This window comes from Borostomias antarcticus (genome assembly GCF_949987555.1).
Source record: "Borostomias antarcticus genome assembly, chromosome: 10".
NCBI lineage: Eukaryota > Metazoa > Chordata > Actinopteri > Stomiiformes > Stomiidae > Borostomias > Borostomias antarcticus.
In genome coordinates this window covers 9151054-9173353 of record NC_140243.1, presented here as the reverse complement: position 1 = coordinate 9173353, position 22300 = coordinate 9151054, and the positions used below count along the sequence as shown (strand labels likewise).

Sequence of the window (22300 nt, the reverse complement as noted above, 5' to 3'; positions counted from 1 at the left end):
TTTGTAGTACTTCAAGATGGAAAAGAGAATTTATCAGCATGTGTGTGGCATGTATGGCACAACAGGTACTTAAAGTCACCAGGGGAATAACAGAGGAAAATGTAGGTTTAGTTCATAACATCCAAAACGGTACGCTACAAAAGTTTGTACAAATGAAGACCATTTAAACCTGAGACATCTCAAAGGAAAGCAAGGCAATGTCTACTGTATTATAGAGGGGAATTTGAACTAAAAGCGCTGTAATAAGTATTAGAAGGCAGTATAAAATACATTGTCTGCAATACTCCCCCCACCTCTAATCTTCACATTTCTACCTCGGATATATGTTTTCATTAAAATATTTCATTTTCTACAAAAATGTACATTCTTCTTGCTGATATTCATGGTTAAACCCATAAAACTGTACACCAGAGTTGTTCTCATTGATAACAGTGATTGTAACGGTCAAAAATGACAACAATGAATGAAGTCCAAACTGGACCAACCGGCTTGAGTGTTTCTGACACTGGTACAAACATCACATTTTAACCCAACATAAAAAGCCCTTGGAAATGACACATTTACACTTCTATAACTAACTGTCCTTTGAAATAAATAGCATTGATTTAGAGCTTAGGGTTCTTCCATACAGTTCTACATAGATCAGGACATTACAGAAACAAGCTTCTACATGAATGCTGCAAGCAGGGGGCAGTCAAATCTCTCACTACCCTCAATGACACAACCACACAGCATGCCACCTCCACCCGCCAGCATGCAAACAACAAGTAAAACACAATTCAGTCACAGAGGACACAGCCAGACACTCACTCATGAGTTTGCGTATCAACAGAAAATGTATAATGGGACTGATCATCAGTAATGTTGACAATGCCAGTGTGCTGGCAATGCTACGTTCTAAGAGCAGCTGTTTCAAGTGACGGTCATGGGTTTCACCATTATGCTCCTGTCACCTTGACAGTGAGGGTAACGGAATGAAAACGGTCACGGACAACATCGGGACTGGTAGAGAATCAAGCAGACTTGAAATATAGAACTAAGAACAAGCTATGCAGTACAGTAAACAAGCCGAAATGAGAAGAACATCTGATATCACAAACTGTAGAACACAGACCCCCCTTCCTTATTGACAGGCATTTCGACAAGCATAATAACAAAAGTTAATATAAGAAGAAACATTCTCCATCTTTGGAGATCCCGAAACCAGGATCAAAAGTTTTACCTCAATAAAAAGTGAACGTTCTTGTGTGCACCTGTGCTATGCCATGTAAACACGACAGAGATACGTTTAGTTTTATTTTCCTTTGGGATTTTATCAAGTCACTTCTGCCTTCTTGGCTTCGACAGCTCTCTGTTCACTGATGAGGAGATGAGGTAACGCGCCCGCCGTGCTCTCGCCCTGTCTCCCCCACACACACGTCTCTCTCTGTCCCACTGCAGTGTGGCTGGACCTTCCACGGGATTGAGTCTAGACATTCTGTCCGTCTTAACCTGTCTTGTGTGTCCTTCGGTGTGCTATGGTGCGCTGGGTCCCACTGCCCTCCTGGATCCAGTCTCTGTGTGCCGGTTATTGCCTGTGTGTGTGTGTGGGGGGGGGGGGGAGTGGCTGGGGCACGGCTAAAGCTTGCACTGCTTCAGTCTCTCTATGTGGTGGCACAGCTTGAGGGCAGGTCCCAGTTTAAGGCCCATGTACTTCATCACCATGTCGCTCCGCAGTAGCATGAGGGCCTTGCCATCTATCTCCTGCAGACAGACACGAGAAAGTGAGAGTGAGAGTGAGAGTGAGAGAGAGAGAGAGAGAGAGAGAGAGAGAGAGAGAGAGAGAGAGAGAGAGAGAGAGCATAATGACACCGTCATAGCTAAATCGTTGGATTTCCCCTTTGTTGTCTGGAAAAAATAAGTAATTCCACAAATGACCTTTTTCAAATTCAATTTCATATTTGCCACTAGGTTTGGCGTGAGATGCCAAAAGAAAGGAAGGAAGGAAGGAAGGAAGGAAGGAAGGAAGGAAGGAAGGAAGGAAGGAAGGAAGGAAGGAAGGAAGGAAGGAAGGAAGGAAGGAAGGAAGGAAGGAAAGGAAGGAGAGAGAGAGAGAGAGAGAGAGAGAGAGATTGGCTTAGTTCACACGGCAGGTCTTAATGCTCAATTCTGATTTTTTTACACCGATCCGATTTTTTTGTTTAGCTGTTCACATTACTTTTTAAATGTAACCTATATTTGACTCCCATGTGAACAGCCCATGGCCCTGAACAGACTCGCATGCGCAGAAGAACAATAACAAAGACGTCAGGACGTCACGAGCAGCGTACTATTTACGGAAGTAACGTTAACCATGGATAATATTACAACCACAACTTAAGTTAGCCTTTACTACGGGTTGATTTTCAAGTGTTTGTGCAGTGGAAGCCGGCGACGGTATGAGCAAATGTAACGAGAAGAAGGATGAGGATTGTCTTGTGACGTGCAGTATGCCGCACAAGCACACCACAGTGGAACGCTTCACGAATTTGCAAGTCACCGCTCTAGAGACGTAAAAGTCGCATTAAACTGACTGTTCAGACGGCGGGCGCGTTGCAAAACATCAGACATGTATCCGATATAATATCACCTCTGAAAGTGACCCAGGTTGGATTAAAAAAAAAAAAAGATTTCATGTGACTTGCGCTGTTCAGACGGTCATGAAAAAATCTGACCTGAGTCACATGTAGACAAAAAGATCGGATTTGGGTCACATTTCACTGCCGTGTGAACAAAGCCAGAGAGAGAGAGAGAGAGAGCTTTAAGTGGTGTGATGTGGGGTGGTGATGCAGGTCAGCCTGATGAAATATGGGATGAACCATGTGCAGAATCGGGAGGGGGTGGGGGTGCGCTCACATGTTTTCTGAACAGTTCTGCGTGCGGGGCCAGCGCTGACGGGTCGGCGTCCCTCACAAACTGCATCACCTCCTCAATGGACCAGGTGGAGGGGCTCTTGCTGGGGGCCCTGGGGGTCTCCCTGTCTGAAGCCGGGGCCTCGGGCCCCGTGGTGGAGCTGGCGGCTGGACACACACAAAGAGAAAACAGGAAGACCTCAGCACCATACACCACACACAGCTGAACACCATGCATTGACAGTTTTATTTATCATTGATATGACTGTGTTTTTTATAGTTCCCTATATTCTTTTGAGATAATTGTAACCTTTTGTCAAATGTGGTGAGGCCAAGTTGTAAAATGCTCTCTAAACTGAAATAACCTTGAAAACAGATAACACACTGTGGAAGTTAAAGGAATGTCATTGCTTATGCTTGCTTCGTTAAACATTACGTATTGTTTATGCCTGCTTTCAAATAAAGTATAGTGCTTTTGCCTATGGTTGTACTGCAGTTAGGAATGAGTTATGTCTGCGCATCCGCCGGTACAATCTCCCGTCTGCCCTTGATAAGTTGCTGAGGCCTGTTATGAAGTACTCCTTGTTCTGTTTTATCTTCTGGGGGAACCAAAACAAGACAAGATTCAGATTCCTACTGCAGCACCAATCATGAGCAAAGGATTAGATAGATCCCTCACCCCTAGGGGAAAATTTGGCTTTTCAGCAGTGGAAAAATTTGGTTGGAAAATGCACTAGATACAGAGCAGTAAGCATACAATTCTTGATGCTTGATATTGCTGTCTAACTGTATAGATGTATCTGACTGGGACCGCCCCAGTCAGAGAGAAACGTTGCTATGACTGCACTCTTCCTCTCTCCATCCACGCTAAAAATAAATAACAGAATTAACGATGGTCTGCGCAAGTTTTCCTTACTGATTATCAAAGAGTCATTTCGTCCATAAATTCAAGATTGGATTATTCATTTCTTCCACAATACAATCCACACAACAGAGCTGCTCAACAGAATGTCAAGCTACATCATCAGAAGCTAAGCTATGGCACGGCCAGGGAGGATATTACCAGCCGGAGATGAGAGACGGGTCCCGGCAGGCCTACCTTCCACCCGGCGGTAAGTGTGCGTGGTGGTGAGGTCGGCGGGGTTGGAGGCCAGACGGCGCAGGGGCGTGGCGTGGCCGGGGTAGTAGGGGCTGCCGGCCTGGGAGGGGTACTCAGAGGCGCTCCGCGGGGGCTGGGGCCGGGGGGTCATGGAGTTGGAGGCCGAGTCCATGAAGCGTTGCTCCTTCAGGAGGCCGTTCTCCTCGTGGGGCAGGGTCTCTGCTGGAGGGGTAGTCAACACAGCGCCGTTTTCTTATGTCTCACATCACTAACTGGTTATGAACTTTATTGAAGAGATAAACCCCTTGAGATGAATCATCTCGTTTTCAAAGGGGGGCCTTGAAACACAGATACAGCAGCAGTACAACAAATCAAAAGAAAATTCCAGAAACATACGGTAGCCACTTACAGGTACGGCACCCAGGCACTCACAGCCCTCATTTAAAAGTAGGTAAAACTAGGTATTCAACAAATCTCTGCCGCCACCGTTTCTGTCCACCGCCAGGTGAGACTGGACGCAGCCGTGTTAGAGGGTTGTTGGTTCTGGTTCTCCGTCGTACCTTCTGAGGGGTGGGCCTCCGTGCGCAGGAGCTTGGGGGACAGGGGGGCTGCGTAGGGCGGAGAGTCCCTGGTGGGGCGCTTACCCCCACCGCGGGTCAGGGCGGGGGCCTCCAACGCCTCCTCTTTCACTGTCAACACACACACAAACACACACACACACACACAGCGGGGGACAGGGGTGAGTCTCGCCAACCGACTCTGCTCAGCCGTTACAGCACACGGCCGTTAAAATGTGTGCACCCGCACAAGACAATTACCCGACTTGGAGAAAGAAGAGAGGTCTGCGCACTGTTTCAAAAGCTCCCAAAGTGATTTAATAAACCACATTTTGGCCAGAGTGGCCTTCTTCAGGTGCAACCTGAAGCACCTAAGGAAGACCACACCGGCCCAAACATTGTGCTCTATTAAATCCCTTTGGGAGCTTTTGAAACGGTGTGCAGAACTCTCTTCTTTCTTTAGTTAGATAGTTTTTGGTCGATCACCTGTCGCTTTTCTCTCTTGGATGTGTGTGTATTTTCTGCTACTACATTTACCCGACTTGGTCCTGTCGTAGTACTGGCTGAAGGGCTGGCTGCTGAACAGGGTGTCACACTGCAGGTGGCGGCAGATCGTCTCCAGGAAGCGCAGCACGAACGAGGCGCTGGAGGCCGACGGCAGCTTCACCAGGCGCACGCCGCCGTCTGTCCTCACTGGGCAACAGGGACACAGCGCTCAACACAGGGCCATCAACACACAAGTCAACACACAGCGCTCAACACAGGGCCATCAACACACAAGTTAACACACAGCGCTCAACACAGGGCCATCAACACACAAGTACAACACACAACAGTCAACACACAGCGGTCAACACAGGGCAATCAACACACAACAGTCCACACACAGCGGTCAACACACAACAGTCAACACACAACAGTCAACACAGCAGTCAACACACAGCAGTCAACACACAGCAGTCAACACAGGGCAATCAACACACAGCGGTCAACACACAGCGGTCAACACACAGCGGTCAACACACAGCGGTCAAAACACAGCGGTCAACACACAGTGGTCGACACAGTCAACACACAACAGTGTTGCACACGGCATCACCCACTGTCTGGTACAGAGGAGAAAGGCTGGTGTATATCTGTCATAAGAATGCTCTCTGCGCAGTGAGAGGGCTTCAATAGCACCTATTGATCTATCAATACTACTACACCAGTACAGTGGCATCAATACTACTACACCTAATGTATACTGCAGCATGTATTTTATGTATATTGTATTTTATTACTTTATAACTAATATATAACTAACTGTTATTGTATTTTGCATTGTCCTGTCTTGTTCTTGCACTGTTGCACCATGTCTATTGCACCAACAGACTTGGAGATACTCCTTATAGCAAGCCTACTTAGCAAAATAAAAATCTCTATCTCAATACTAATATCAATGCATAGGCCTAATTCCTCCTCTCATCTGAGCTTCCAGCCTTTGGGGAAGTACTGTATTTATTCGCCAAATAGGAAATGAACAACTGCGTGCTGGAATAGGCTCCCTAAGCGTCTTCATCCAGTCGGATGGAAGAAAACCCCAAAGGAGCACACAGATGCTGTGGTACCCCACATCTGGCCCGTTAAGCCTTTCTACTGAGTTATCCCTTTACCTCTGACGACCTCCCCTCCGCCTGAGTGGGTCTGCAGGGCGCTGAGGAGCACCTTGGGCTGGTAGGCACAGTCCAGACACGTCTGCACAGCCTGCTGCAGAACCGCGTTCACCGGGCCCGGCCCGAAGTGATCCGGCAGGCGCTGCATCTGCTTCCGGTCCAGGTGCGGCCCACAGTTCCCATGCTTGTTCACATACACACACACTGGGCCGAGACACATATGCACGCACACACACACACACACACACGCACACGCAAAAACATTTTAAGAGGTGGTGCACACTGTTCCAGGTCATTGAAGGGGGAGGGATGAGGATTTTTACCAGGATCCTCACTGGCTGATGCCTAAGCAATGGCTAGTTTTCCAGTGAGGTCAGTGTGGGGAAGGGGCGGGCTGGAGCCTCACCTGTGGAGACCACTGAGCTGAGGCGGGCGGGGCTGTCCTGGGGCGCCTGGATGTTGCTCAGCTGGGCAGGGATTTGGGGTACCCGAGGCTTCCTCTGGAAAACACACACATGCGCACACACACACACACACAAATCAAGACTGTTCAGACCAACAATACCACGCTAAAACAGTGACTATCCCCAAACTGTTCCTGATGCCTGAGAGCCTGTGTGGAGATAGAGAGACGCTGGGCTCCTACCTTGCTGCCAGGCTTGGGGCCTCTCTTCTTGTGGGGACTGGGCGCCAGCTGCAGGCCGGAGGCCGTGCCCGGGAGAGCGGCGCCGTTCCGGGCGCTGGCCGCCGCCTCGGCCACAGCCTTGAGCAGGGCGATGGTCTCGCTCTTGGACCTGCGCCCCCGCACCCCCTTCCTGACGGGCAGCGGGGGCAGGGGGTTGGGGAGCCGGTAGGGGGACTGCATGGAGCGCCTGCTGGGCTTGGAGGGGGACGCCGAGAGGATCTGCAGGTTCTTCGGCAGGGTGACTGCAAAAAAACACAGCAACACACGCCACGGTGCGATTGAGCCGGGAGGGAGAGAGCAGCCCCATTCACTGACGTTCTCCTCCGGCAGAAGCTCTGGAGGAACACCCCGTTGCCTGTGAGGCCTGCCTGTGTTAATTGGCCCTGGCTGGAGTGACACATCAGCCTTTCAAGGGGAGCTAGACACACAACAATGAAGAGGCCGCGCAACGAGCAAGATGGTTAAGGCTCAAAACAAAGACGCCAGCGCTTTCTCTGAGATCGAGGGGAAAATCTCTCAGGACGGCGTTTTCCGAAGATGAATTCAAACAGACTGAGCAAATATGAGACGAGTTGTCAGTGAGGAGAATTGTACCGCAGTGACGCTTTGTAAACAGGCGAATCATTAAGAAATCGCATTCAAACGTCACCGGGAGCTAGCAACCCAATAGAGTACAAAATGGTGTCGCAAGAAGGCATTGGTCTGTTACCCCATTCATGGAAACATACCCCTCTTTGTCTGTGGATCCTCCTGGTCTATACATGCAGTTCTAATAACGAGGAGCAGATAACTATCTCCCAGCCAGAGAGAGTCCCAGACTGAGGGACAAAGGCTAAAAATGAAGGGGGCCTTCAGAGGGATTAGGGCTGGCTTTTCAGCAGCAGTGACTAGGAGGGGGGGGGGGGGCAGGCAGGGCTCCTAGGCTCCAGGCTCTTCAGACTGGCTGGTTCAGAGGGTGAAGGAGGAGGACAAGACCTGGGACTGTTCGGCTTCACAAGGAGCTCGGGACAAGGAGTGCTTCTCTCCAACACACGGCATACAGCCTCAGGGGACGGCACAACATTCACGATGAACACACGCACGTCACACACGGAGAGGCAGATGGTTTAATCCAATGAATCTGTCTCAACGCTTCCTCCCGTGCTTCTCCTTGCACCCCTGGGATTTCCGAAGTAGGGAAGAGGGGGCCTCAGAAAACCAGATTAAAGAGAGGAGAGTTGTTTGTATCCATTACCATGCAGCCCCCACTGGCAAATTAGGCATATGGGGTTTCATTTCCTTATGACCCAGTGACCTGCGCGGTGAGGGGGGGGTGGTCTGGGTCTGATTGAGGGCTCTGTCTATGCTGCTCCTCTATGGTGGGGGAGGGGAGGGGTGAGGAGGGAAACGGTGCTACCATCTAACTAGCCTCCACTTCCTCCCAGCGCGCCAGCTCTAGGGTTAAGGTTCTGAGCCGGTTCATTGTCAACAACACAGACCTGTCTAACGGGGGCGGTGTCCGTGCAGTGGGGGGTATATCTCGGTAGCACAGCCATGGAACAATGGCATCTGGGAAAGTGCAACAAATGTATAGTGGGGGAACATGCCACCACGATACTCGCTTGTTCAAAGGAAACTGTATTAAATGTCTGCCAACACGGCCCGCCCTCCTGCTTTCCTTTCCCTCTCCGCCTGGGGTTCTCAGCTCCTCCCAGGAGACCAGCCCAGACTGTAACTCAAACCACTCCTCAATACACATCTATGGGCTGCTTCATGGTCTGCTAACAGCCGGAACCCAGAACACAGCAGGAACTCTGATAGCCGTCCACCAAACTTTCATTATACAAAATGGTTCTGTTTAATGTTCAGCAATTTGAAATTATGTGCTTTCGAATGGCTTTCAAAGACAATTCCTTGTAAAACAATCATCATAGCCTAAATTATCTGAATATTTATGAGGTAAAAAAAACATGTTATGAAGCTGAATCATTCAATCATAACCAACGGAAATTCAAACAATGCACACTTGTTCCTAGCAAGAGGAAACTGACTAGAAACTGAAAACGAACATAACGGAAAAACTACATTTCATTTTACAAAAATGTGTGAGCAGGAACAATCAGCCAGAATTCAAACAGTGTGGGAATTCCTTCCTTGCCCATCAGAGTCTGTGGAGACATGTTGGTTCTACCACCATGTATGAGGAGAACACGGCCAAAAATAGAAACGGAACAAAAGCAGAGTAACTCACCGTGCAGGGGGAAAAAAACACAAAGGATTTAAATTCTCATGGATGCCCTCGTAACGGCAAGGTCCGTCTCCTCGGCTAGTACACAGTGGTCTGGATCGTACTAAGGAATCCCCGGGACCGAACACGGCCTGAACGCAAGAAGTAGACAGTAATTTTCTTCCCCTAAATTCGGAGCGAGCCCACAACAAAGCCCACGCTGACAAGAGGAGCCGGCGTGTGCAGACACGGACTGATTCACATTAGGAGGGGGGTGGAGTGGAGAGGGGGGCTGAGGCACACATACGGCAAGGGGGGGACTGCACTCCTCTAAGCCCCTCCCAAGCTTCGGAGGGTTATGTTGGAGTGCGTAGGAGCCCCTTCGCGGGGCAGGTTAGGACAGCCTGGGGAAACCAATAGAGGAGCAGCAGGAGGCTTGCCCCCTTATTCAGGGGCACTGCACCTCCCAGACACCCCTAGTTAGGAGGCCTTATGGTAACCGAAGCTTCCCCAGGGCCTCGCACACTGCAACAAAGCAGGATCCAGTGGCCTGGAAATATCAACAGCTGCTAAACTCTTTTTTTCACAGTGGAGGATATGTTTTTCTTTCATAGCAAGCAGACGCAGTCATATCCCATCCATCCAGGGCTCTATCTCTACACACACAGACTCCAGCTCCCGTTGTGGGACTGGACTATGTCCTTCACATGTAAACATGATCCGTCCGTGTAAACAGGTGGTGAGAGGCGGTCATCAATCTCCCTCGTCTCCGTGCTCCCTCCCCCTCTCCCTCTCCCTCCCTCCCTCCCTCCCTCCCTCTCTCTCTGCCTCCCTCCCTCCCTCCCTCTGCCTGGGACTCGTACTGGAGCAGCAATCACAGGGCGGGGGGGTGGTTGCCCTGCCTGAGGAGAGCTCGACGTGGGAGTCCTGCCGCAGGGGTCATGTGGAGGTCAGCCCAAACTAGCATGATTAATCAGTGCTCCCCCAGACACAGACGCACTGCCTTGGCTGTCTACGGTCAGATCAGTCACTGACCATCAGCCTACCGCATTTAGAACAAAATCCTGCCATTCTGAATCTGAATAGTTATTGGTAGATTTCTTATTTTGCAAAATATTATATCCAAATTTGAGAAATGTTCAGGTTAAAGCCAAAAGACCAAATGTGCAGACAAAGTGTTGAGCTCAAACCACCAGTCCTGGAAAATATGTAGCCTACCTATCACTGGTCTGCAGTATGGTGAATTTACAGTAGAAGACAAGCTGTTATAACAAGCTGTTTGTTATAGTTACGATCCCATTCCAACTCGACATGACCATGGAGAAGATGCTGCACCTAACCCTGCCTCCACACATCATCACGCCATCTCCCCATCTCATGTCCATTATCCTGTCAGGCCCCCACAACCATCAAATACCATATTTTCTTATGCATGAATGTGTTTACGCCCTCGAGGATCGAATGACTTCTGAATGAGTCGTTTTATCGGCTTCATTTGAACAAGTGTAATTTTATTTTTGGTGCACTCAGCTCATGATAGCACCACAAAGCCCCTCCTTTCAGCCAGCTCCTCCCCACCCCCTCCTCCCTCCTGACTCAACCACCTCCACCATTATTATTGGCAACTCTATAGTCAGAGCATATTATATTTACATCTCTCCCTCATCTGGAGGCTCCTCCAGAGTTCACTGTTTCCCAGGTGCTCGAGTCTGATCTCCATCTCGCAAGCTTCCTAGCCGGCTACGCCAAGGCCGAACCCATCATCCTACGTGCAACAAAAAATTACATCAGAGCCTGGCAGTCAGAGGTTTTAAAATATGATTTTAAACCACTGATAAATGCCCTGCTAGACACTGGAAAACGGATCCTCATCTCTGGGCCCCTCTCTACATACCGAAGGGGTGCTGAGAGATGGTCCAGAACATTCTGGCTTCACACTTGGCTACAGGACTACTGCACTTCCCTAGGAGTCCCCTTCATCTCCAACTTCGACCTGTTCTGGGAGAGGCCTAGCCTACTGAAACGTGACGGTCTCCACCCAAACCGGCTGGGGGCCAGGCTGCTCTCCGAGAACATGGCTTCTTCCCTCAGGCGTTGACATCGTGGTTGAAAATTCTACCGATCCATCTCCCCTAGGTCCCGATCCTATTGACTCAGTGCACACTGGTGGTATTTTCAACAAAGTAGCTAACTCCGATCTGATATTTTTTTGTGATTCTAGCGTTTCTAGTGGTAGGCCTATAAACATGATTAGACAATGCCTATCTTTTTCAAGAACCTCAAGAAGCCAGCAACAGACCAAATGGAATATCCACAGACAATTTGATATCTGTGCTTTTTACAAAGTGTAGCTCGAGCCAGTCCCCCCCCCCCCCACCCAGAGAATATGTCGATGGCAAGACATTTCTTTTAAATGATCTTATATATGATCATAAGCTAGGCTGTATGTCTGACTGAAACTTGGTTGGATACAAATGGATCAGCAGCCCTGACTCAAGTCTCTCCCCCAAACTACAGTTTCTCACAGTTTACCAGAATTGGGGAAAAAGGGGGGATGAACAGCTGCAGGTGCATTTCCTTTGATGATTGTACCTAATTTGAATATCACGCTAAACAATCATATGCTGTAGTAGGTGGGAGGAGAGAGGAAACCCTCTTCAATCAGTTTTACAAGGATTCAGTGTTATATGTGGACTGCCACCGATGGAAGAGAAATTAACATTTTCCCAAATAAGAGATGGTAAAAATGTGATTATATGGAAGCCTGAGACCCCAAAACAAAACTGAACTGCCTCAGGCGGGGAAGGAAGATTAAATAGTCAAATGAAATTCGATGAAACTAGAAATGGTGCTCAGAGAGCAGTCAGAACACAGACCTCTGTCCCTGAATACATAGTCTTAGTATAAACCTGAACTAAAAAATGAATGGCCGGCCGTGTTTGGGCGGCCCGTGGACCCTCCCCATGATTAAAATCACCTCCAAATTTAAATGGGTTCTATGTTGGCCCCTCTACCAAGTTTCATGAAAATCGGTCTGGTAGTTTTTGCGTAATCCTAGTCCAAAAAATTAATAGAGGTGAACGGACAAACCAGGAAACGGCTCATGGACCCGCCTTGTGATTCAGATCGGCTCCAAAACTGAATGGGTTCTAAGATTCTACTTGGCAGGTGATTGGATGAATCATCTGGAAAGAAATCTCTCAACTGCTACTCACTGTCATAAACCTGCCCAAATAAGACCAGCGTAGCTGTTTGTATTTCAAATTCCTCAGAACCAACACCGATTGGCGAGATTGTTTTCCAATTGGGCTCAAAGTTTTCTCCAGACTGATTTGTGAGTACCCATGTGAGCTTGTGACATCAGGATGGTCTCATGAGGGTACCATGCTACACCCTTCCATGAGTTTCGTGAAAATTGGCCTGGTAGTTTTTGCGTAATCCTGCTAACAAATGAACAAACAAACACACGCCACCAAAAACATTACCTCTCTCTGCGCTGTCAATGGTGCGAAGGTAATAACATATACAGTATTATTCAGCCTTTCAAGCCTATCTGTCAAAATCACAATTATGCATGTTATAATAATCCTAGCGTTATAAAGACACTATCCTAGCATGTACAAATTCTAGCGTTATAATAATCCTTCACTGAGGAATATGAAAGGAGAAAGGAGAATTATTTATGTTCAATATGGATGTACAGTATGGGGACAAAGGCTCTCCACTACATTTACATGAATAATCAGGAGCCTGTAACCTTGTTACCTCAACTAAAAATCAAAGAGGGACTTTGTCTTTTACCAGTACAGTATTGTTCAGGAAAAAATGATCAGTTAGTAGAGACCCCCACAACCCTTTAGTTTTACATCTCAGTGCCAGTCTTCTACAACCAAAAGCAGAAATAGATCTCTGTTTCCCCCTGCAGGATGACACTCACCACTGTTGCCTGGCGGCTGCAGACTGTGCTTGGTGATGGAGCACCAGCCCACGGGGAAGATGTCCCGTGAGTCGTATTTGCACCAGTAATCGAAGGCACCCCTCCAGCCGTCAAACATCACAAAGACCTCATCGCCCTTCACTTCCCCTATCGTTGCGGGGCAGATGAGGTACGGGTTCTTCTTGTCCACAGCCTCCAGCTTCATTCCAGTCTTAAAGTGGTTCTCGGAAGGCCTTGGAGGTTCCTTAACATGGAGAATTTAGACCAGAGATAAACATATAATCAATAACTTTTAACTTCAAACACAATATATCTCGTCTGATTGATCAATAATAAAGTTTTCCGTACATTTTTGAAAGCTGTTCCTGGGGCCATCTCTGCTCCATTTAAGGTTCTTAGTAGGAACATGGGCCACGAGGATGCATTCATTCGGAAACCTTTAAAAAATGAGAGAGCGAGAGCGAGAGCAAGAGCGAGAGAGAGATAGAGAGAGAGAGAATACATTATATCTCAGGAATCTATTTGTGAGACAACTCCGCCCCACGCCCCCGAGTCTCTGTACCCAGTGGTGGCTGCAGCATGTCTCCATTCTTCTCACAGGTGCCTATGGGCTGGATATCAGAGGAGTCCACCAGTCTCCAGAAGTCGTTGGTGTTGTCGCTGCCGTCCAGACGGAGGCGCAGACGCACCCCCGTGATGCCCATCACTGTGGCGATACACACCGAGGTGGAGTTGCGTGGGTCATGAGCTTCCAGCTTCATGCCCACCTTGAAGTCATTGGTGGGAGGGACCCTGGACTGTGAATGAATGAATGCATTTATTTAAAGGAGTTTAAAAATACACACACAGGTTTAAAAGCCCAGTTAGGCCACAATCATCACATGTATTGCGTTGTGGAGGAATACACACACAATTAAGTCTGAGACTTATTTACACTGTCGTCCTCATTTGTTACAGCAATGGTCTGCACAGGCTGACCTAAGCAAAATACCAAATAAAATTAAAGGACAGGTTCGGAATTTAACATAATAAGCCATGTTATGGTTATTTACGATCATATACAATGGCCGATATCAAAGTATCGTCAAACGGTGCACTCTCGAGTTATAGCCTGTCGCCGCTAACACACTCAATGGATCCATAGGTGCATAGACAAAATCCCTCAAAAACATCAAACTCTCATTTTCAAAGGTAGGAAACTCACTGAGTGGTCACTGGTGTCCGTTGATGCTCTGGCAAAAACATCACTACAAAATATGCTTTGGGTTTTATTGGTCATATTATATATATATTGATTTGTATTGAGAACAAACCCAGAGATGTTTAGATTAATCGGCAACCCATATTTGTTTTGATCAACAAACACTTTTTTTTTTTTTTTTACAGATTCATGAATGTCAGTCTATTCACAACTTTGTTGCAATGAAGATTTAACAACTTTATGTTGCAATTGACATTGTGTAATATGTGCTGCTTTCGTACCCAACATGTGACGTCCACACAGGCAGGGAATACAGAGCAGCAAGATCAACAAACACTTCTACCTAACACTATCAATGAAATACCAGCTGCAAAGCAGCCTTAGGCTTCTCGACTTGTTGTTGTTGTTGTTGTTGTTGTGTAGACCTGTGACCCGGAAGCGGCTCTTCTTCTTCTACGGTAGCCAAACTCAGTCAAGACCTCCCAAAGTTCAGGCGGAAGTTTGCAAACGTATGTACTGCGAGTGAAAATAGCTCTATGGTAAATGATAAATAAAACCCGATCGGAAGCATACTTTGTGGTGATTTTTTTGTCTGAACATCTACAAACACCATACTAGCCTAGGATACAAGCCTTTCTATAGCATGACCACAGGAGGGCAGTATAGAGTGGCGTACAAAATGCTCTGAACAGAGACACCTTCACTCCAACTGAGCACGTGCCAAACCTTCCGTGCAAGAGCGTTGGCTTGGGCATACATCCTGCAGCATTGCCTGTATATCTCTACATAACCTGTCAACTGATCAGTAATAAAATGACCAAGACATTTAACCTTGTAACTGACCTCAAGATTGTCTGACAGCTTGAAGTCAGGCAACTTCTGAAATGTGTCCTCTTTGCCTCTACATAATAATACAGCGCTCTTACTAGCATTGTGTACAATGTCATGCTCCACACCATACACTGCACAGATAGCAAGGAGCTGCTGTCCACCAGCACTGCTTAGACTAAATATCACAAGGTCATCTGCATACATACAGTAAGATGACTCACTAACAGGTCACCAATCATGCATCCAGTATTACATGCTCTCAGTTGTCTTGACAGATCATCAACATATAAATTAAACAGCACTGGGATGGTACAGTCAGTGATTCCATACTATGGCTGCTGATTACTGAAAGGTGTTTTTCCAAGCCTCACTCAAACAGGGGGGCAAATCCGTTCCACTTGCTTTAGTGGCATATCCATGAGATTCCCTGAGAAGTTTAAAATAGATTTTTAAATACTTGGGAACGGAGCCACTCAAATGAGACCCAGATTCAAATGATTACTTCTGTCTCAAATGACAACCATTTTATCAATTGATTCTGAGAAGTCTGTAATTTTGTTTTGATGTACTGAGGGAACTAATATTACAGGCCATACACACATAATCATAGTGGGGTTGAACTAGTGCCATGGCCAGCAATTTCAATGTTTTAATATCTAAAAATGTAGCCTTTCTTGCCAGAAATTGTATTTGTTTGCTATCGTTGGTTGACTATAATGACAAAGGGAGCATTATTTGACAATCTAATCAAAAGTCATGAAGGGAAATGTTTCATCCAAAACAGTAACAGGCAGGAACTATGAAAGGCAAATGTATACATACCTGGCGGAAGAAGCTTGGAGGAGCGGGAGTGGATGATGTTTCTTTCAGGTACTCCTCCCAACTGAAAGACTCTGAGGAAATACAACCAACAGTGAGGCTGGTAGACAGGCTTTGTTTACAAAATAGCTCCAGCATAAATTGAATCAAGTAAATCTACTATGTTGTGAATGTAGAGGTCTTTGAACCACTCGAGGCTCTCCAAGTAAAGGAAGAATCTACTGTTGAGTATCAACTCATTAGACTAAGTCTGACCAACCAAGAGCGATTATCCCAATAGACACTACCATTTGGAACAGGAATCATCCGGACAAACAAAGCACCTCCATGACTTTAGAGTAGCACTGTTTATCAATGCTAGCAGTTATAGCATAAGACATTACCTTTAGGCATAGGACATTACCAACCTTTCGAGGTTGCAGGAGAAGGTCCCGGAGGTGGGATACTCCTTCCAGGTTTCTCTTTCTTGCCATCTCTCTGGTCTGAAAATAAACAAGTATAGAGAATTTAAAAAGGAGGCTATTTCGATATGTACTCTCAGAATGTACAAAGGAAGTGAGATGGCAAACCTGGATTACCTTTTAGTGAAGTCCTGCCCATGTCGAATACTGATGGTTGCTGTGGGGATGACAGGTGCACCTTGCTCAGCCTGTGTGCCACTATGCCCCTCCTGTTGTACTGCTCTGAGAAAGGAAGTATGTAGATGTTACCTAACTGGACAATTATGGACATGGTTTGTGTTGTAATTAGGGATGCACCGATTGCAAAATTCTGGGCCGATGCCGATGCTTAAAATAACAATCCGGCCGATGGCCGATGCCGATGGCCGATGTTTACTTTATTTTATTTTTATTCTCCCTTTTGTGCCAGGGAAACAAAGAAATTAAGATTTTTATTTCACTTTAATTGGAAAGCAAACTACACCTGTGTTTGCGGCGTTACGTTAGGGATCTTCTCTGAATCTGCAGCTGGGTAGGCTACGTTTTCCAACAAAAAAAGCCTTAATTGTTGCGACATCGGTCACTACCATCGGGGAATGTCATTTTATTTGCCGATGGGCCGATGGCAGTCAACAAGGCCAACATCGCCGATGCCGATGTTCGGCCAATGCATCGGTGCATCCATAGTTGTAATAATACATGTAATACCACTACTATTAATATTGATTTTAATTTATTTACTTTACACACAAAATGTGCATAGCAGAAAGAAGAAGAAGAAACATTATTCAGTGCACACATAATTCAGAGGAATGGTAAAAAATAGGAAGGCCTGTATAAATAAGAGTCTTTGGCCCAGTTTTGAAATCTTCCAACTGTATCAGCCTCTCAGACGCTGGGGGGAAAGGCCGGGTATTCCAGAGCTGCAGGCAGCATGTAAAAGGCCCAGTCTCACATGGTGCGTCTCTTTGACAGTGAAGCGGAGGATTCTGAGAGGGTATAAGGGCACTATTATGCCATGTAAGTGAGGAGTAGGGTTTTGTAATCCAGTTTTTCTCCATAGCTCGAATTGTCAGTGGCCTACTTTAAATCGAGAGATTTGGATGAGCATGAATCTCACTCAAAACATAATTGAAATATGGATGTTGTTAATGCATTCAAAACAATCATAAGCATTTATAATAGCAAGCATTTATGGGCAAGCTTTAACTAGGTAACTAGCTGGGTAGTAGTTGCTACTGTAGCTAACTGGGTAGACTCTCAATCGTGCCTTTGTGCCTTAATGTGAGCAATGACAAATGCAGGCTGCCGACTAATACTGAGTGAGTGAGTGAGTGAGTGAGTGAGCCAAACCGCCTGTGACCTTAGCTATTATTCGTTTAAAAACATTAGTCAGCTAGCTAGCTAGCTTTAAACTTGTTGTTTACAAAGCAATACAGTAGTTATTCTACTATATAACGTTGCTAACTCGACGCGAGCTAACGAAACTAAAGAAATCTCTATCATGTCCATTATTATCAACTTTATGAAGCCTTGAAATGCCAGCTACAGAAATGTGTACAAGTCAGACAGCATTCGTCAACTTCTTGACTTTAGCTGTTTGGCCAGCTAATTCAATAGCTCAGCCAAAGATCAGTTACCTTCACAAGCTGATATTTCGTTTTGAATTAACTTGTACAACAACCCGTCACGTGGTCGGAAAACTAATGACAAGTGGATTATTTTCTAAACAGCAGCATCGACACGGCCAACACAACTGTAGTTTTACCGATGTTTTTGAAGAAAATATAACGTTTCAAGACATTTGGCTGGTGCCGCGGGATTCCGCCACAGTTTGTCCTCACGAAACGCACCGCGGGGCGGCAAGGGACACCTTAACGAATACCACTATAGTTAACAAATGGCTCGCTAGCTATCTTGACGGGTTAACATTAGCTACTGTAACTAGCTAGCTAGCTACACTGTTACCGAGCGACCGTTTCAATGAAACACAGTTTTTCATCACGAGTCATGATTAATAATATATATAATTTCAACTAGTGCTCTTTGAAAATGTCATTGTGCTTTAGAAGAATCGACTTACTATTGCCGTTTTCTATCGAAATTGAAGGAGTACCCAACAGTTTCTCTATTCGTCAGAAGCTGCCATATTTTGTCGTTCATGACCTAATGCGCATGACTGCTACCAAACCCACTTTTTGGAAGCAGCGAGCTTGATGATGCACAAACTAGCAGATTGTAGGAGGTTATGTAGGCAAGTTGCCTGTAAGGGTAGCCTATAAAAACTGTTCTTGTGTGCATGCATTTACTTCCTACATTAAGAAATTATAGTTTTGTCCTATAGGTAAACGAAGATAATGAACAAAAATAGGAAAGAAGATGCTGCAGTTGTAGGTCTAGGCTGTAGCCTACATAATTTATTACATTCCTTTTTTTCCCAGTTACTAGACTATGGAAAACACCTTATGTTGACTAATGATGTGTTCCATGCATATTTTGAGAAATACATATTGAAGTTATTTACATTTATGTAAATTATTTTTTAATATAGAAAAATACTATGTAATGCAAATACAATGCATTTATTGTAAGGAGTCACTACATTAGCTTGGGTTAGCATGCACCAATTTCTATCATGCCCCAGGTTCATGGATGCTATACAATTAGACTACTAGAGTCAATTTGTAGTTAACAGTAACAGATTCAGTTTCTTTTTTTCGTCACATGTAATGTACACTCACAGTGAAATATAACTGGCGGCTCCGAGATGCTCTCTGAGGTGCTTGTTACAGATAAACTAGTACAATACCCAATTTACAAATCACACAAGAAGTACCAATCTATACAGTATATTGATATAAATAACCCTAGGGGTGGGGGGTGGAGGCATGGGTGTATTATGTACAGTACATGCTATAGCTATAATAAATAATCCCACAGGTGAGATATATTGACATTTTCATGCATGGTTGTGTTACATAATTTATAATACATTGTGTTATATAATAAGCAATAGGTCCATGGTGATCTCTACACCAAGGTATTTGAAACTGTCCACTCTCTCTAAAGGAGTCCCGTTGATGATTAAAAAGTACACCAGCATCTCCTTTGTCTTGCTGACATTCAGATGGAGGTTGTTATTGTGACCCCACTGGGTCAGGAGCCTTACCTCCTCCAGGTTCAGTAGGCCCTCTCATCATTATTGGAGATCAGGCCTATCACTGCTGTGTTGTTGGCAAACTTAACAATGGAATTTGAGTCAAAGGTGGCTGTACAGTTGTGTGTGTACAGGGAGTACAGAAGTGGGGACAGAACACAGCCCTGGGGGGCTCCCGTGTTGAGGGTGAGGGAGGATGAGGTGTGGTTGCCTACCTTTACCACTTGAGGTCTATCCAACAGGAAGTCCAGGATCCATTTACAGAGGGAGCTGCTTTGCTCCAGGACCCTGAGTTTGGTGTCGAGCCTGGGTGGAGTTATAGTGTTAAAAGCTGAACTGTAGTCAATGAACAGCAGTCTTACATAACCCAACACGTTCCCCTTGCTCTTATCTAGGTGGGATAGGGTAGTGTGGAGGATGTGGGCAATTGCGAACTGTTGGGGGTCCTGTGTGCTGGGTAGTGTGGAACAGATGTGGTCCTTGACCAGCCTCTCAAAGCATTTCATCACCACAAAGGTATGGGCTACTGGGTGATAGCCATTGAGGCAAGCTAGTCTTGGATTCTTAGGTACAGGGTAACAGTTATTATAACAGTCCTGATTGTGCCTTTTTGTTTTCCTTACTATAACACCAATTTCCCTTGGGGATAAGTCTATCTCTCTCTCTCCCTTTGTCTCTCTCTATCCATCTAAAATGAGTGTACTTGTACAAATTATATTTTTTTGTTTATGTAGTCATGTATGGAACATCAGTAATAAATACATTTTAAAAAACACTGTAAAGCCTAAAAACAAAAACATGTTGCCAACAGTAGGTACGTTTCCTGATTTGTTTGGTACTAATCTGTCCAGTAGGTGGCAGGGGAAATCAACTATCTTCTAAGTAGGCTACATGTGAACATACGTTCCTATGTAGTATGAGCTTTGTCTGATAATGAACCAATAATAATCAATGAATAATTTATGAGTGAATTCATGCATAACATTATGATTTGGGCTATATCTAGAGCACTTAATTCCCTCAAAGCCTGCTTAAACTCCCTCAAGCCATGGCATCTTCTGTTCTAACCCAATACTAACACCTTGCTCATCGAATCACTGACAGTTAGTTCAATTGCATTCAAGTTTTCTATTACTGAGTAGGCCTACAGACAAATGCATACACATATATACCCAGAAATTGGTGAAGAAAGAGAGAATGAATAAAGTTATTGTTATGAGGACAGTAAAAATGTAGTCTAGATATATTTCAACATATTCATTAATGCACACGGTACATAATTAATAATTAGCATTATAATAGAAAGATGCATTTCATTTGAAGGGGTGGTGATAAAACGAGGAACAGTCTTGTACGATACAATCACGAATAAATTGAAAGGGTTGATTGCATTAGATAAGGAGAATCTGAATAATCTGTTAAGGGATTAAAAACCTTAAATCATCAACATAATAATAGCACACCCTGTACTCTCATTGGTTTCACAGAAGAAGGCGGTAGAATCTTTATCCATTTTGATTGGATACAGGCATGACACTCAAAAGCTGTTGGTGTTCTTGCCTAGTGGTGGGTGTTGTCAACCACAGGAGTCTGGTTACTGTTGCTGCTGCGATGCAAATACCTGCCCTGGATGGTAGTGGATGTAAATGGGACCAGTTCTATACATTTTCAGACACCAAGTGAGTAACGTATCATGTCAACCTCCGTACATACGCTGATAATGACATTTGTACAGTTGTAAATAACGTTTTGTTTTTTTGTTTAGTCTCGCACTTTGCCGTTGTGAAGCAGCACGTAGTTGGCGAGCCAGTGCTGATGCTCCTCGACACCTACTAACGTTAGCTACTGTAGCTAGCCTGCTCTTGCTAGATGGGAGTGTTGTTGCTATCTTATCAAGCCAAGGGCAAAATGTGAATGTCAGTGTCATAGACACTGATTTATCTCAGCCAACCAAATAAGCACCATAACAGATCAGTTTTTGTGTTTAATGTCTTAGTAATTGGGTCACTTGCTAGCTTTAGCTAAATTTGTGTGATGTTTTAACGCGTGGGTCAGTAATGAGATATAACGTTACTACAGGCCTAAGTTGTGTAGCATAACGTCACATACTGTCAGATGGGCTGCAGCCTGTAGCTCCCTACATCGGACCTGCATGCTTATGTCGATATGAGCGGATTTGCTTGATGGCCACCTCAAGATCATCATAATACTACTGACACACACACACACACACACACACACACACTTTTCACTTTTTTTTTTAATTTGCTCATCTAATGCTCAGTGTCACCCCTCAACATGATACTTCACCCCTCTATATATTTCCTCAATATGAGCAGAAGTAACCCAGCAGGGAATGTTCCCACAACATTGGGGAACATTCCCAACACGTTCTGCTAATGTTTTCACATTCTTAGAACATTTTTTAGAACAAATGATTGCTAGCTGGGAAAGCAATACCACCCACTGTAAATTGATAAGCCAGTTTGTTGCTTGTTGGATTTAACCCCTCATGTTCGAAGCAGTCGTTTGTGTATTGCGTTCAAGAGGGGAGTGGGACGATTTGTCAATTAGCAACAGGGCGATTGGTTGTCCTCAAATATGAAAAAAAAATGAGACAGCCCAAATGTTACCTTGCTGAAAGCTGAAACCGGTGAAGGATTGATTATTTTGGACATCGTATTTAGCCTACTTATACAAAAAATATATAATAAGAAAAAAACGTTCCTAGTTTCTAGAACATAGTGTTCATCGGAAGAGAATAATATTTTGTTACTATGGCTTAGACATAATAACCGAAAAGTGATAGATGAACTCATGAAGAAATTTAATATTGGAAGGAC

At 45.3% G+C, this 22300-nt stretch overlaps 2 protein-coding genes across 5 annotated transcripts in view; one reads left to right on the top strand and one right to left on the bottom strand.

The window, feature by feature from the left end:
• LOC311313775 (sex comb on midleg-like protein 2) lies at positions 1 to 18448 on the bottom strand. Of its 2 annotated transcripts, none has more exons than XM_084443970.1 (15): positions 18384 to 18448; positions 16439 to 16543; positions 16268 to 16342; positions 15864 to 15934; positions 13572 to 13806; positions 13358 to 13446; positions 13010 to 13253; positions 6828 to 7108; positions 6588 to 6681; positions 6182 to 6385; positions 5064 to 5219; positions 4530 to 4658; positions 3970 to 4191; positions 2875 to 3038; positions 1 to 1743 (listed from the first exon to the last, which is right to left on the bottom strand). In XM_084443970.1, exons 2-15 carry the CDS (start codon positions 16458 to 16460, stop codon positions 1618 to 1620), a joined length of 2112 nt encoding a protein of 703 aa, XP_084300096.1. In that variant the 5' UTR covers positions 16461 to 16543; positions 18384 to 18448; the 3' UTR covers positions 1 to 1617. The 2 variants fall into 2 exon arrangements, with proteins under 2 accessions (XP_084300096.1, XP_084300097.1); XM_084443971.1 differs by having other exon boundaries at positions 3970 to 4188.
• A 2601-nt stretch (positions 18449 to 21049) lies between these two features.
• The window catches only part of LOC311314506 (cyclin-dependent kinase-like 5), a 30345-nt gene continuing 29094 nt past the window's right edge, over positions 21050 to 22300 (top strand). For all 3 annotated transcript variants that reach the window (XM_084444885.1, XM_084444884.1, XM_084444883.1), the window contains exon 1: positions 21050 to 21136. The gene's annotated coding sequence lies outside the window, so the exon portion shown is untranslated. The remainder of the gene's footprint in view (positions 21137 to 22300) is intronic.

Bases quoted from the DNA above. Each gene is read 5' to 3' on its own strand.
- LOC311313775 (XM_084443970.1), bottom strand. From the start codon at position 16,460: ATGGGCAGGACTTCACTAAAAG. The intron at 13,254-13,357 runs GTACGGAAAACT...CTCCATGTTAAG, and splicing joins CAGGAACAGCTTTCAAAAAT to GAACCTCCAAGGCCTTCCGA. The intron at 6,682-6,827 runs GTAGGAGCCCAG...TGTGTTTTCCAG, and splicing joins GCCCCAAGCCTGGCAGCAAG to AGGAAGCCTCGGGTACCCCA.